The sequence below is a fragment of the Galeopterus variegatus genome, unplaced genomic scaffold, assembly GCF_000696425.1.
Source record: "Galeopterus variegatus unplaced genomic scaffold, G_variegatus-3.0.2 Scaffold1470, whole genome shotgun sequence".
NCBI lineage: Eukaryota > Metazoa > Chordata > Mammalia > Dermoptera > Cynocephalidae > Galeopterus > Galeopterus variegatus.
In genome coordinates this window covers 62,131-78,229 of record NW_007727581.1, presented here as the reverse complement: position 1 = coordinate 78,229, position 16,099 = coordinate 62,131, and the positions used below count along the sequence as shown (strand labels likewise).

Sequence of the window (16,099 nt, the reverse complement as noted above, 5' to 3'; positions counted from 1 at the left end):
GAGTTATTCAATCTATGTAAAACACTGTTGCCAATAAAGAGGAGATGAAGGTAAGTATGCAAGTAACATGAATAAGAAATTCCCAAAAGGAGAATAGAAATGTCAGTAAACACAGGATAATTCATTTTAAACATCACTAATAATCTAAATATGCAAATTAAAATGGAAAGGCATTTTCACCCATCAGATGTTAAAAATTAAAGACAAAGAAAAAGGTTCTATTGAGTTGGTGAGCAGGGAGCAACACACACACACACTCTCTGTGCTGGGGCCAAAGGACTCTTGACCAGTACAGACCAAGAGCTGTACACATGGTCCTGCTACTTTACTTCTAGAAATTTCCCTCAAGAGAGCAGTTACACATGTGCACATCAAGTTAACAGGCAAGGACGTTCACTGCTGCAGTGTTTACAGTAGTGAACAACTGGAAACAACCTAAGGGAGATACAGGGGACTTCGACGTAATGGCAGGCATTAAAAATAACTTTGAATAAGATAAGTTTCACAAAAAATGTTCATAATATCAAATATGCACACCGATATAAACTAATAATTTATGCTGTTTACCTGTTTCTATGTCATAATGCAATATGAGGCTTCAAACATTGCCTAAAATAAAGTCACAAGGGCAGCTACCCTGAATAATAGATTTTTAGTTTTGAACAAAGTGCTTTTCGCGTGGACGTTGTATGCGGTGTGCTACAGGAGAGCTGTCTAGGGGATTTTTTAAAAATTTCATTTTTTTGCTCTCCCAATCACACAGTGTCTAGCCCCATGTTCCCTCCCTCCCTCTTCTCTTCTCCTTTGAAGGATATACATCAGGAGGGTTGTGGCAAATGCACCCTTTGCTTTTCCTTGGATTGTTGTGTTCATAATAAGAAAACGCAACATGTTATTTTAAAAAGAAACGTCCAGAATAAGAACCATGATTAAGAAAACAAAGAAACAAATACACCCATAACAATTAAACCCATATAGTAGGTCTTAGGTTGTTAGAAAACATGATCATGATTGACTGATTCACTGAGCCCACCAGTGTGTATTGGCCCTCGACTGTTTGATAAATTATGGAATTCAAATGCCTGAATAAGAAAAGAAAGAGAACTTCCAAAACGTTCACAAGCACAGTTAAGGAACCTTTCTGAAGAACACAATATGATGAACATAAATTATTTTTCCAGTGTCTAAAATGACTCCACCATTAATTTCCATGTGACACATTTCTACTTATGTACTGTTTACAGTGTTACCTGAAAACCAGGAAACGCTGCTCCATGTTCTAAGAGGAAGCCGGGAACATTGAACATGCATAATAGGACATAGGATATGTTTGACTCTTTATAAAAAGAGCATACCAAGGAGATAATATGTACTTTGTGTATATTCTAAGATAACTAGGTAAATTTTAAAAATCAACAATTTTATTTTTTAACTTTTTAAACCCACTTACTCTCACATATATAAATACTGTGGAAATAACTTTCCAACTATGAGTATCTGTGTCAATTCACACTTATATCTCCACATGTACAGGTTTGCAGTGGTCTTTCTGCAAACCATAGTTATCCAATATAATTGGGCAAGGTGGTGCATTCCCAGGTGCTAAAATAACCCACATGAATCACCTGCCTCCCCTTCATGGTCTTTGCAAAGGCCTGTTAGACCAAAACAGACTCTTGCATGGTCTGAGTAGAAACATTTAGGTGGATGACCAGGGGTGTCTGTGAATAAGGACAGAGCTGGTGTAGACGGGGATGACCTACCTACTTGCAAGGAATATGTCTGGAAAGACTAGAAATGCTCACCCAACCCTTTAACATAATGTCTGTTTGGCTGGTAACAAGAAGATCAAGTAACTTCATACCTTTAGAGAATTTCCACACAATGGTGGGTACAGGATAACCCTCAGCAGAGCAGTTGAGGATGACAGCCTTGCCGTAAATCCCGTCCTGGTCCCGTGGCTGAACCACAAACTTGGGAGGAACTGAAAAAAGAGAAATGTCACCAAAAATTCAGACAAGACCTCACTGATTAAAGGTGTGATTTCAAGAAATTTGTTGAAATTTAATGAATATTAAAATACAAACGATGTTTTACATGTGTGGGAAAATATAAACAAGTTTTTCAGTTTGGAACAAATTAGAGAAGCAATCAGTGCTGGCAATTTTTCTTACTCATATCAATGAGCTTTGGTAGAAGGAAGTTACTTTGCGCTGGGGAACACTGGCTTCTTGAGTGTGATCTGAGGACACCAAGGGGATGTGACATTGTGCTTTCGATTTGTGTTATCAAAGATCTTCAGAAATTCACTCCATTGAAAACAGAATCAGAACAACCATTTAAAGAACAGATAAAACATATATTTGCTCCTCAAATAGTAATTATCAAGGATAAGTATTCCTCTTGTGCGTGAACTGTTCAAAGCACTTAGTGTCTATTTTTCCTCTAATAATAGATAAAGAGAGAATTAATAGATACAACCTAAAAGCAATAAAGAACAAAACACGGTATTGAACTTTTTCCAAAAACCTGATGATGACACATAGACCATTATTCCATATGTCAGCACCATTCCGGGTAAAAGGGGGACTACGGAGGCCAGCTGAAGTAAGATGCTGTCACGGCTTTATAGTGTACCTATAATAAATATCAGATTAATGAATTAAGTGAGGTGCTGGAAAGATCCATCCCTACCCAAAACAACATTTACTCTGCTTAAAATATACCAACTTAAAAAGAAAAAGAAAAAGAAAGCCAATATTTTTAGGTAAGCTACTGTGATTTTTAAGAGTGTTCGAGTTTTCTCTTAAAGAGAAGATAAAAATTCTTCTAGAAAAGGCAGCATCTGAAAGTGTTATAATCCCTGAATCTTTCCCAGTAGATCAATGGTTCCTTGTGGAGTGGACCTTCTATGAGGCGGTCACAGATTATGTGAAAGGAGAAGGGTTACATCCACCGTGCATGAGATGCTTAGCGGATCTTCCTCTCCTTTTGACAATTCCAAGCAAGGCTAATCTTGTTTGCCTTGTGATATCCACAATTCTCCATTTTGAGACAGAATAGTGGGCCTATGTGTTATAATAGGTAGGAATCCCAGCTACCACATGTGATGGACTGAGGAGAAGGTTATGGTCTAAGTTATTAAGGGGCTTAGAAGAATGTTAAAATGATTTGTGTGAAGATCACTTTGGCCAAAAGATAACCGAGGAGGAAGAACCAGTATCAAGACACAAGGAGCAGCTGGAAATGTAACTCACTGCTATGTTTCTGGAGAAGAAATTGCTTTTAATGTTCTAGCCCAGCTTTTTGTAGAAAGTGTTACACATGGAGAGGCAACAGAGTGAAGGTTAGGAGAACAGAATCAAGTGCTAAACACCCCGGTTTGACCTCCAGCTCAGCTACGCCCTGTTGGATAATCTTGTTCGAGGTATCAAATGTCTCTTGGCCTCAATTTCTTAATATGCATTTGGGGATAATTAAAGTACCCATTTTATAGGACTGTTATAAGGCTCAAATGAATTAAGATTTTAAAAGTTCTCAGAACGGTGGCCAGAAGATAGAAAGTAGTAGAGGAGTGTTGTTTAATTTAGTATATGCAGATTATGTCCAGCTTTGACCTGTCCTTAATGAACAAATTTTCCAATTTATAGATGAAATCAATAATTTACACAGCCAATAGGTCTCTGAGATATTGCTTAGAAGATAGAAAGTAGTAGAGGAGTGTTGTTTAATTTAGTATATGCAGATTATGTCCAGCTTTGACCTGTCCTTAATGAACAATTTTTCCAATTTATAGATGAAATCAATAATTTACACAGCCAATAGGTCTCTGAGATATTGCTTAACCAGTAAGCTATTTACTTCATGAAAATGATATTCTGAGATGAATACGTTAAATAAAATGTGAATATATTTTAAAAAAGAATATATAGGATGATGTCTCATGGTGAGGAAATTATTTCTAGGAAAATGCTACAAATCATGTAGGGCAAAGTTTCCCAGTAAAAATGAAGAATCAATCTCAAGGGCAGATTACCAAGTTTAAGAAGTCATGCCAGAGTGATTCTTCCCAGGGTGGAAGACAAATCTGCAGTCATCTACATTCTGTGCTCTTTTTGGCTCAAATTTTGCTAAGAGAAAGAAATCCCTTATTAAATGGATACGTAACTAATCTCTTGCATTTCCTCTGGAAGAATGTGCAATCATAACTGATCCATGACGCCTCTCCTCAATTTGATTCTAATCCAAAGAGTTGTTACTTAAAAACTGACCAAAGAGACTTACACGGGAAATAATCATTGACATATTGGAAGTGTGCATAAGGTTATTGCAGATGGAAATGGCCCCTGAGTTAGAAGAATAATTCTATTCTCTCATTACTGAAAACTGCTCTAGATACTTGTGGGAGCAGCTAGTGGGCTCCCCACGCACACTCCTTTGCTCTCAGACTGAAACTCTCTCTTCAGAAACCCACACTAATCCACAGTCACATGAAAACCTAAGAAAAGAAGCTTCAGAAATAAGTAGGCTTCTCATTTTTCCTATGGCAAAGAGAATAATTAATAGCTCAGTTATTTGATCCTAAGTTCGTATATCATGAAACTTGAGTCCACCTTGAGAAAATGCTATATATTACTAAGTGCATGAACAAACTGAATTCTGACAATTGCCATAAAAGAAAGAGCTCTAGATTATATACCTGTCCTTTAAAAGTTGATAGAAGACTCATGAATTTAAATATTCAGTACCTAAGTGGTTTCTTATGTATCAATAAATATATAGGTAACTTTTGAATTATAATAAGAATTCTGAGCTTGGAATCACACAGGTGCTCACACTGAGCAGACCAGAGACCAGGTGCCTAAGATTATACACCCATAAGTATGTACTTGGGTTGAGTTTTGCCTGGGAAGTGTAGAAAGGTAGATTCCTGGCAAAAGTTGTATTACATTTCTTTTTTTTTTTTTTTGTCAATATACAATGTAGTTAGTTATTGTGTCCCATCACCAAAACCTCCCTCCCTCCTCCCTCTCCCCCCTCCCACCCAGATGTGTCCCCTCCATTTTCTCGTTGTAAGAGCTTCAAAAAAAAAAAAAAAGTTGAGGTTGTTAAAATACAATTGTCCTAAGATCCCTGCCTGAGGAATCTCATCAAACAACCAGGAAGTCTTAGCCACCACAGAGAAGAGACTGACTTTTCATCTATTCTTCTGAGGGCAGCTTCAAGAGATTACCTGGGGGACTTTGTCTGTGTAATAAGACCACCTTTGCTCATAGTGATCTTCTGCCCCTTACCGTCCTACCACCTCCACCTCAGCTCACACGTTCTTTGTCCCAGGCCATTGCTCTCTGCACTAACTCATTTTCCCTGAAAATCACTTACCTCCTACACCCCTCACCTCCCCTTCCCCTAATTACATATTACATTTCTAAATAGATTTTCTTTGCCCACCCAGAGCCTAATGTGGAGATAAAAGTCACACAGTCCCTAGAGAGTTTCCATCACTTTGAAACAGGAGCTGCACCAGGTAAGACTGAAATTCCAGAGAAGAAAAAGTGTTTGAATGAGGACCCTATGTTTAATATGCAATTAATGGCATCCATTCTCATGTGCTCTAAGTACTAGGAATGACCAATATCTCTAAGGACAATGGAGTTTCCATTTTTTTTTCTAGAAGCAAGGAGCAGTTTATTAGAAGTGAAGATCTTTGTTAAAGAACTATTGTCTGACCCAGAACTTTTTTATATGAAGTAACAGTCAAAGAATTTTTTCTGGGAAAAGCAGGAGTTCTCCAAGGAGTTACTTAGTAATAAAAGTGAATATTGGGCCGACCCCATGGCGCACTGGGGAGGGTGCAGTGCTTGGGAGCGCAGTAGTGCTCCCGCCGCGGGTTCAGATCCTATATAGGGATGGCCGGTGCACTCACTGGCTGAGCGTGGTGCGGGCAACACCAAGCCAAGGGTTGCGATCCCCTTACCGGTCACAAAAAAAAAAAAAAGTGAATATTTACTGAGTACTCAGTGTGTTTCAGATACTCTAAGTCATCTCTTTTGGGTCCACCCAGCATTCCCCTCAAGACAATTCTTATTTTGCTTGTTAATTCCAGAGAGGATCCCCCACTGTTATCCACTCTGCTTCTCAGGGGATCATCCCCAAACCTCTTCACACCATACTCAATACACCTCCTGAACTATTTCACCCACTCTCAATATGACGATTGCCTTTATCTTCCCTTTATGTATAGACCACCATATCCCAGCAGTTATTAGATATTTCAGAGGTACCTCAAACCCAAGTTTCCAAAATGGTAACTGCTCCTGTCACCACCATCCATCGAGGTCCCCAAGAAGGCAAATCAAGAATTATCTTTCACATTCCCTTCTTTCATCTCTTTGTATCAGGTACTGATGGTTGTTAATAATGTATCACAAACACATATCCTCAGATTCTCTTCACCTCCACTGTCACGCCCTAGTCCAGTGTGTGGTAATGTGCCACATTCTTTGTCCATCTGGATTCAGCACCCCTGGGATGGATGGCTCCAAACACTTGGCAAGAATACTGTACTAAGGACAGGATCCTCTTCACTGTCTCAGGTCTTCTCCAAAGACACAAACCTTTTCTCATCCTCACTGATGCAACCCAGAAATGTGTGAAATAACTGTCCACCAGTGAGGGACAGGAGTCAGGGTATAAATGCTCTGCCTCCCCATCCTCCAATCCAGTGGATCAATTCTGATCTAAAGGTGTGTTCTATACCTGTGCTTCTCAAACATTAGAGGGTATCAGAATCACTTGAAGGGCTGATTACAACACATTGCTGAACCCCACTCCAAGAGATTCTGATTCAGCAGGTCTAGGTTAGGATCCAAGATTATGCTTTTCTAATAAGTTCCTGGGTGCTGCTGAGACTGCTGGTGCAAAAACCATACTTTGAGAGCCCCTGTTCTACGTGATTCTTCAGAGGGTTTCCAGTATGAAAGAGCCCCAGTTGCCCACAGCAGCAACTAGATCATTAAATCAACTTTTCCTGTTTTTTTCTCCCTTTCTAATCTCATTCTTTCCCAATCTCTTACTCTAGGATACAGGAATTACATGCCAAATAAGCAATCTGCAGCCAATTCTGTACCTCATGCTCTACTTTCAAGAGAACTCAACCTAAAACAAGGCCAATATTGTGTCATATCTGAATTTCTTAAACAGCCTCCTAACTGGTCTCCCTGCCACTGACTGCCCCACTTGAATCCATCCTCCATGCAGTAACCTAAAGTATTTTTCTAAGAAGCAAATTGGATGATGTGCTTAACATCGTGTGTTCCCATTGTTCCTTGTTACAACTCAGACTCTTACAGTGCTGTGAAGGCTCTTTATGACTTGAGTCCTTGGTCTCCAGTTTCACTTCTTGACATTCCCCTCTTGCCAGCTTTGCTCCAGCGATTCTAAGATCCTGTCTATTCTTCAGTCCCCAAGATTGTCCTAGCTGCTGGGTCTTTAACAAACTCCGCACATGCTTCTGCATCTCTTTAACAAACTCCCACTTATTCAGCTCACATCTCGCTTATTCTGGGAAAACTTTTCTGATTCTGTGGATGAGATTAAGTGCTTCTCTGAACCCTTTATTAACCTCCCATAGCCTTTATCACACCTGTTTGGTATTGCTTGCTTAATTGCCTGTCTCCCTCATCAGGGTGTATGCCCCATGAGAACAAGGACCATTCCTTTCTTGCAGACCATTGGATCCCCAGCATGTGGCACAGTGCTGTAACATAGAAAGCACCCTGCAAATATTTCTGCCTGTCTCCCTCATCAGGGTGTATGCCCCATGAGAACAAGGACCATTCCTTTCTTGCTGACCATTGGATCCCCAGCATGTGGCACAGTGCTGTAACATAGAAAGCACCCTGCAAATATTTGCTGAACAGACAAATGAATGAATATATATTATTATTTCAGTGGTATATAATTGGGAAATGGAGTGTGGCTAAGTTAAAAACTCAGATCAGGGTGACCCCAAAGCCAAAGGACTTTTGAGTAGGATGAGCCCAGCAGAAGTACTGTCTGAGGGAGAGCAGGAAGCCCCACAGGGGGATCTGGGCAACGAGTTATAGAACCCAAGATGAAGGATGTGGAGCCTTTGGGATTGTTGCATTTTGCACCAAAACTTATAATGGGACCTAAAGACTCTGAATACTTTGTATTGTCTGGCTGTATAATTTCCCAAAGTTGCTGGTTTCCTTCTTTAAGAAGTTATATTTTGATTTCCTTTTATTTGTATAACACTTGCTTGGTATATTGTAGTGAGCATGCCTACCAATATAGTTGTTTTTCAATACAGCAATTTTTCTAGTGGGGATGGGGGTGTTTAGAGAGTTGGTGGAAGAGGTTCAACCAAATAATTGTGTCACATCCACAAGAGGCAATGCAGGCCGTTCTTGCCACAAACTTCTCTCACATAATTACAGCACATTATCCAGCACTCCTGCCTCCCCCAAAAGAGTGATTTGATACATATGCTAAAATACTAAAATCTTTGGCCTCATCTATTAATTATATGGGGGAATCATTTTTGTTGATTTTAAGGGAGAAATAGTATGTTTATAACAGGACAGGCATTTTTCTAATCTTAGAAGCAATCCAGTGTTTTGTGTTTGGAATTCATGGCTTCTAAGTTGCTACATATTTGCAAAGAATGAACATATTTTTCACTAGCTGTAAATAGGGACAGGAATTTAGTTTTATTGTAGGTAGAACAATTAGGATCTATTTCGTGGTGGTGGGAAGGGATGTGGAGGTAAATACTGCCATTCTCTGCTGGATGGCATTTAGTCAAGATGGTAAATGGTCAAAGTCTAGGTAAGATTTAACTTATGACACTGGAAACTAAGATTCAATGATTCCCATCACTCTGAGAATAGTTGGCCTGGCTCCTGCCTGTCTCTCTGTCTACACTTTCCCTGCTCTCTTACTGAACAGCTGGCACATAGATCTTCCCACACTCCTCTGATCACGAAAAACTTGCTCCTGACTCGCAGTCTTTGTAGTTGTTGGTCTCTGCCTGGGACTTGCTTTCTATAGATCCCTGGGACTCACTCCTTCAATTTAGTCAAGTTTTTGATTAAATATCTCTTCAGAAAGACTTAATTTAAGATAAATTAATCCCTGTCCATCCTACCTAAAAGACCATTTCTATCCCTTTCTCTCTCAGTCCTCTTTCTAAGCGTTTATTTTCTTGGTACTTGTAGATAACTCACATTGTTTACTCATCTATTATCTCTTTCCTGCACTAGAATTTGAGCTCTATGCAACAGGGACTGCATCTCTCTGTTTAAAACACCATGGTATCCCTCGTACCAGAACAACATGTATTATAATTATAAAATATGTGTTTAATAAATACTTGTTGAGAGAAGAAAGAAAGAAAGAAAGGGTGAGAGAGACAGAGAGAGAGAGACAGAGACAAAGAGACAGAGACAAAGAGACAGAGACAGAGAGAAAGAAGAAAAGGAAGAAAGAAAAAAGAAATAGAAAGAAATGAAAGCATAAATATAATATCAAAAAGTTGATCAATAAACATAGCAATAAATAGTAGCCTCGTATAATTTTTATTTTTCCTGTCAACTGAAGTCACCTGCAGGCTTTTAGATAGTGTTTGTTTCTCTATATGGCAGCTGATCAACAGCCAGAAACAACAGACCCATTGTATAAAGAAGTGAGAAAACTGACTTTTGGAATCACAGATAGAAACTACTGCGTTGGCAGCTGTCCTGCCAGAGGTGCAGAGCCAATATTAAGATCCAAAGGGCAGGTGTATTCTCTCATCAGGTCCAGTACATTTCCCCCAAATGGCTTCATTAATGTCAAGGTCACCTCACTGAGCATATTAGGGAGACGACTGGTCCCCTGTCAGTGCAAGCCATGGGGCACACACATAAGAGCTAAGGAATTTTTTTTGCTTTATTTATTTATATATATATGTATTTACATTGCTCTTATAACAGCTAATTTATTTTAAATTAAGTCTTCGTAAATCTTCCTAGTGACCCAGGCTATCAAAAATGTGCTAAGCTTTACAATGACTCAAGGTTGTAAAACTTTGATATAAAAAAAAACTAGAAATTGGGCCCCCCAATTCCATTTCTATCATACCCATTTGTTTTACATTTCAGCTTAAATTTCTGAGTTATCATTTCCATCTCTGACATGCAATTTATCAACAACTTCTGTAGTTTCTTCAAAAATACATTGTATTTTTACCTTTTGACTGTATTCCCAAGGTCACCATTCTCATTAATTGCCACATACTTGGGATTTCCATGGCGTCTTTTGTGTGATATGTCCTAAATCATGTTCCAAAGTCATATGCATGTGAGTGGAAGGAAGGAGAAGGGGGCGGGGAGTTACCACCCACTGGGTGCTGTTGCGTGTTAGTACTGTGGTAAGTACATTGCTTATTCTATTTAATCATCAGAAAGCCCCTATGGATATTATCCCATTTTATGAATAAGAAACTGAGGTGAAAAGAGGTTAAGGGCCTTACCCAAGGTCGACAAGGAAGGAGGTGAAAGGAAGGAGATGGAAGGGAGAAGAGGGAAGGTGGGAAGCAGGGAGGGGTCCAGGAGTCGGGCTTGCAGGTGAGTGGGTCCTCCCCCAGTTCTCTTATCTGCAGAGCCACAGCCCACTAACTGCTGCAGACTGGTCTTCTTCTCTCCAGGCAATTGGTTCAAGGACGTTTGTGGCTCCCCCTCATTCCTGCATCAGGCAAGTACTTGCTCGTGGACTAACTGTGGCCACGGCACAGCCACTGCGTCTCAGCTGGTGCTGTTCATCCCTCGCCAACCTCGGGGACATGCCCCAGTGACTCTGTCCTCCCTTTACTCATTCATTAAACGGAGAGTCTTTGGAGGGCTTTGCCATCAGGTGCTAAGGCCATGGCAATTGTTACCTAGTTAAACTCTCTGAAACACCAAGAGGTAGGTCTCACTTTTCCTGTTTTACAGATGAGGAAACTGAGGCTCCAAGACATTCACTTATGTTTCCAAAGTCATACAGGAAATGAACAAGCAGAAATGTGCACCTTGATCTTCTTGTTTTTGTGTCTTCTTTTTCTTTCTACAGTCTACCTTATAAAGAAAGGCTGATGGAGTACATTCCTTCCATGAAGCCTTCTTTGAGCATATGAAATAATACTGATCTCTCTCTTGCCAGAGTTCATTTTGCTCTTGTAATTAATTGTCTGTCACTTTACGATTCTCAGACCACCCTCATGGTGGCAAGGCAATTTCAAGGTCTCTAAACTCCTCCTATTTCTATTTTTCCCAAGCTACATCTCAGGCCAAAACTTTTAACACATCTGAGAGAGAAACATTTCTCAGTTCAATTTAATGTTGTTTGCTATTTTCATGTGGGTTGTGTTTCCTCAACTCTATCTTCATATTTTTTCATGAAGATGACAGATTGTTTTCCAAAGTTAATTGTAAGCTCACAGTTTGCAATGTGGAATGCTCTTTATTCTAAACAGCAGTGATAAACAATAAGTCATCATTTCACATACAAGATCTATTCAGCTTATTCAGTATATAATCCAGCTCAGGTAGTGATAAAAGTCAGATACTTGGCCTTTCAAGAAAGTTGGAGTTCTAAGAGCAGCTGCCTGATCTCTAGCTGTCATAGAGAAGAAGGTTGTTACCCAGAGCAGACATTAACCATCCAGGGAGAAATTTCCTCATCCCAATTATTGTGTACTAAGGGCAGAGGGAAAACAGATGACCAGGAAGATGTTCCATGGTTTGTAGTAAGTCCCCACTTAAACATCCAGCACAGTCCTTGGCCAGCTGCTCTCTTGGAGTGAATGTTTGTCATCAAGCCTCTTCACATAACTGTCATCAAATCCTGCAAAGAATCTTTCAAATTGGTCTCCTCCTTCCCATCCCTACCACCACCACCTTAGCTCCAACCATTGCCACTTGTCACATGGATTACAGAGACCTCCGTGCTGGACTTTTGTGTTCCTAGTCTCACTTTATTACAGTACGTGACTCATCCTGCAACTGACAATATGATCTTTCTGTTTTAAATTCCCTGCTAGATTCCTGTGGCCTTTAGACGTTTTCCTTAGGACACAAAAATGTCAAAATGTAAAGCAAAGTCAGCTCTGAGGTCTCATTCTTCTGCAGTTTCCTCTCAGCCACACATACCGTGCACATACCATGCATTCTGCTCTCTAAAGCCTCCCTTCCACTGCAAGTAGTAGACCTCCTTCCAGGAAGATGTTGTATTCTTATCTCTCTTCTTATCTAACTGCTATATTTTCTAATCCTTCAGGATCCCCTTCTCCCTTCAGAAATCTGCCTCATATATCCCCTAACCTAAGTTAGGTATATTAGTCTGTTTCTGTTGCTTATAACAGAATACCTGAAACTGGGTAATTTATAAAGAAATAAAAACGTATTTCTTACAGTTTTAGAAGCTGGGAAGTCCAAAATCCAGAAAACACTTCTGGTCAGGCCTTTTTTTTTTAATGGGAACTCTCTACAGGGTCCTGTGGCGATGCGGGGTATCACATGATGAGAGTGGGCTGAGCAAGAGAGAGCTAAGCTTCTCACTTGCTCTCCTCATAAAGCCATCAAAACCATGCCCATGAGAACCCACTAAAGCATCAATGGATCAACGCATTTATGAGGGTACAGTCCTCACAATCTAATCGCCTCTTAAAAGGCCCCACCTTTCAAATACCATAATTGAATTTCCCATCCTCTTAATAGTATTACAATGAAGAACAAGTTTTCAACACATGGACTTTGGGGAGACATATTTGACTGATAGCATTGGCGTCCCTTCTTCTTGCACGTTTGCCTGACAGCTGGTCACACCACCATGTGATCTGCCATCTGTCTCTCTTTCACTGAACCAGATGAGCTTTCATCATCTCAGTGACTATTCCAGGGCCTGGCAACTATGAGTATGTGCTAATACATTGTTGCTTAATGATGGAATAAGGAGAAGAAGGACTAAAGGATAGAAAAATGCACTCATTTGGGAACAGGTGTAAAAGAATATATTAGTAGCTACCCACTGATGCTTTAAATGGGTACAGCTAAGTAACTTTTTTTTCTTCTTTCACTAGCAAGTAAAACACAAGGAAATACTAAACTCTTTACTAGAAAGTTTTTGAGGAAACAAAATAAGGATTATTACAAATACAGACTTTAAAATAGAGAATGCTTCCTTAGAGAGTTAGGGATATCTTGTAGTTCCTATCTAATTAACTCATTTTAGTCATTATCTTACCAACTGAAATTAAAAGAAAAGTAGGCCCAAAGAAAGTTGCTTAAACTTAGGTTAGGGTTTATTTAAAGGTGATTGATTTTCTGAAATCAAAATGATGACCTTTTATGGAATCTATACAACTTCTATACAACATAAGCACCAAAAATGATCCAGTTTTAAATTTTAGTCCAATTATAGTCAGGTAGTTTAAGTCCTTCAGATTCGCTCTTTCTTAAAAAATTGCTTTGGTTATTTTAGGTCCTTTTCATTTCCATCTAAGTTTTAGAAAAGATTTGAATTTCTATAACAAATTTTGCTGGGCTTTTTATTAGTATTGTTTAATTTCTAATCAATATTTTGTAGTCTTCAGTGTATAGTATGCTAAAGTTAACTGTTAATATTTGCTGTTTGGAAGAGTATGTTTTTGCTTTCTAATTGTTTTCATTAGTATATAAAAATACAATTAATTTTTGCACGTTGACTCTGTATCCTGTGAACTTGCTAGGTTTGTTTATTTGTTATAGTATACATATTGGCAGAGTCCTTAACATTTCCTCTGTACTTACCCTTATCACCTGCAAATGTAGGCACAGTTGCACCTTTCTTTACAAATGTAATGCCTTATATTTATTTTTCTTGCCTAAATACAAAGGCTATAACCTCAAGAAAAATGCCGAATAGAAGTGTTAGGAGTAGACATGCCTACCTTATTCCCAGTCATGGAAAAAAGTGTAAAATACCATATATTTTTCATGGGTGCCGTTCATTATATTAAGACTATTTCCTGCTACTATTTGTTTGTGAGAGGTTTTAAAAATCAGGAATGGATATTGAATTCTGGAAAATTCTTTTTATTTATTTTATTCATTTCTGTGGATTTTCTACTTTATTCTTTTAATATGGTGAATTCTACTGATTGACTTTTGAATGTTAAACAAGCTTGCATTCCTGTGATAAAGCCCCCTTTCTCATAATATGTTATCCATTCCATATATTGCTAATTCAATATGCTAATATTATGTTAAAGGTTTTTTTTGCATCTACATGCATAAGAAATAATAGTTTGCATTTTTTTCTTTGGGCAATGTCTTTATTAACTTTTTATGTTAGAGTTATGATGTGTCCTAATTTTGGGACTGTTCTCTTTTCCTTTATTATCTGAAGGAGTTTGTATAAGTGCTATTATATCTTTCTTAAATGTTTGTTAGAATTTGCAGAAGAAGTCACCTGGGCCTACAGTTTTTGTGGGACAGTTTTTGATTAAAATATTCAATTCCTATTACAGACATAAAGCTATTCAGCTTTTCTCTTTTATCTTGTGTCTGTATTGTTAATTTGTGCCTTTCAAATCATTAAGCATTTGATATAAATTGTGAAATGTATTGGCATAAAATTGTCTATAATATTCTTTTATTATCCTTTTAATTAATGTCTTTAGGAGCCATAGAGATGTTTGTCTTTATATTAGTTTCCTATGGCTACTGTAATCAGTTACAACAAACTTGGTAGCTATAAACAACACAAATTTATTTTCTTACTGTTGAGATGGTCTCTTACTATTTAGAAATCCAAAAGGCATATTCTGCAATTGCTAGATAAAATGTTCTATAAATATCAATTTTTTATGTTGGTTGATATTGTTATTCAATATTTTTCCATTCTTACTGACTTTCTATTTATTCTATTAATTACTGAGAAAGGAGTTTTGAATTTTCCAGTTATTATTGGTTATTATCTTTTTCCTTTCAGTTCTATTAGATTTTTCATTATGTATTTTGAAGTTCCATTATTAGGTTCATCTATATATCAGATTTTTATGTCTTCTTGATGAATTGACCACTTCATAATTATAACATGTCCTTATTTATTCATACTAATATTTTTTGTCCTAAGGTCTAATTTGTCTAATATTAATACAGCCCATCAAGATTTTTATTATTGGTATTTCATATTGTTTTGCTTTTAACCTGCTTGTGTCATTACATTTAAAGTGTGCTTGTCGTAGACATTTTGTCATGAATTATATTTAATTATAATGAATTATAATGCTCTTATTTTTTAGACTGACAATTTTTTTCTTGTAGTTGGTATATTTAGTCCACTTAATGTATTGAGAGAATTGTGTTTAAGTTTACCTTCCACCCATTTGTTTTCCATTTTTCCCATCTCGTCTTTGTTACCTTCATTCTTTTTTTCTGGTTAACTGAGTATATTTTATTGTTCTATTTTATCTCTTCTGTTGGATTAAGAGCTGTACATCTTTTTTTCATTTTTGGCAATTGCTCTAGAGTTTACATTGTACATATTTAACCATCAATGTCTATGTTCAAATAACACTGTATCACTTCACATATAATTTAAAAATGATCTTAGAAGAGTAAACTTCCATCTCTTTCCCCTCATTTTTTTGTGCCATTATTGTGGCACATTTATTTTTTGCATACTATAAATCCCACAATACCAGCCAGTCCTCAATAAATAAATAAATAAATAATTCCCACAATACATTGTTATTATTGTTTAAACATCTAAATATCTTTAATGGAAATAAAAATTAGAATAAAATATCTTGTATATTTAGTAATGAATTCATTGCTAAATATATAATAGATCTTCATCCCTGTCATAGATCAAAGTTTCTACTGGGAATCATTTTCTTTTAACTTGAAGGACATTCTTTAATACTTATTGTAATGAAAACTTGTATTTAGTAATGAATTCATTGCTAAATATATAATAGATCTTCATCCCTGTCATAGATCAAAGTTTCTCCTGGGAATCATTTTCTTTTAACTTGAAGGACATTCTTTAATACTTATTGTAATGAAAACTT

At 37.6% G+C, this 16,099-nt stretch overlaps 1 protein-coding gene across 1 annotated transcript in view; it reads right to left on the bottom strand.

Moving 5' to 3' along the window:
• The window catches only part of LOC103594066 (Down syndrome cell adhesion molecule-like), a gene marked incomplete at its 5' end in the record, with an annotated part of 80,626 nt that overhangs the window by 15,371 nt on the left and 49,156 nt on the right, over nt 1-16,099 (bottom strand). The window contains one exon of the mRNA XM_008577255.1: nt 1,865-1,984. Within this exon, the coding sequence (XP_008575477.1) occupies nt 1,865-1,984 (120 nt within the window). The remainder of the gene's footprint in view (nt 1-1,864; nt 1,985-16,099) is intronic.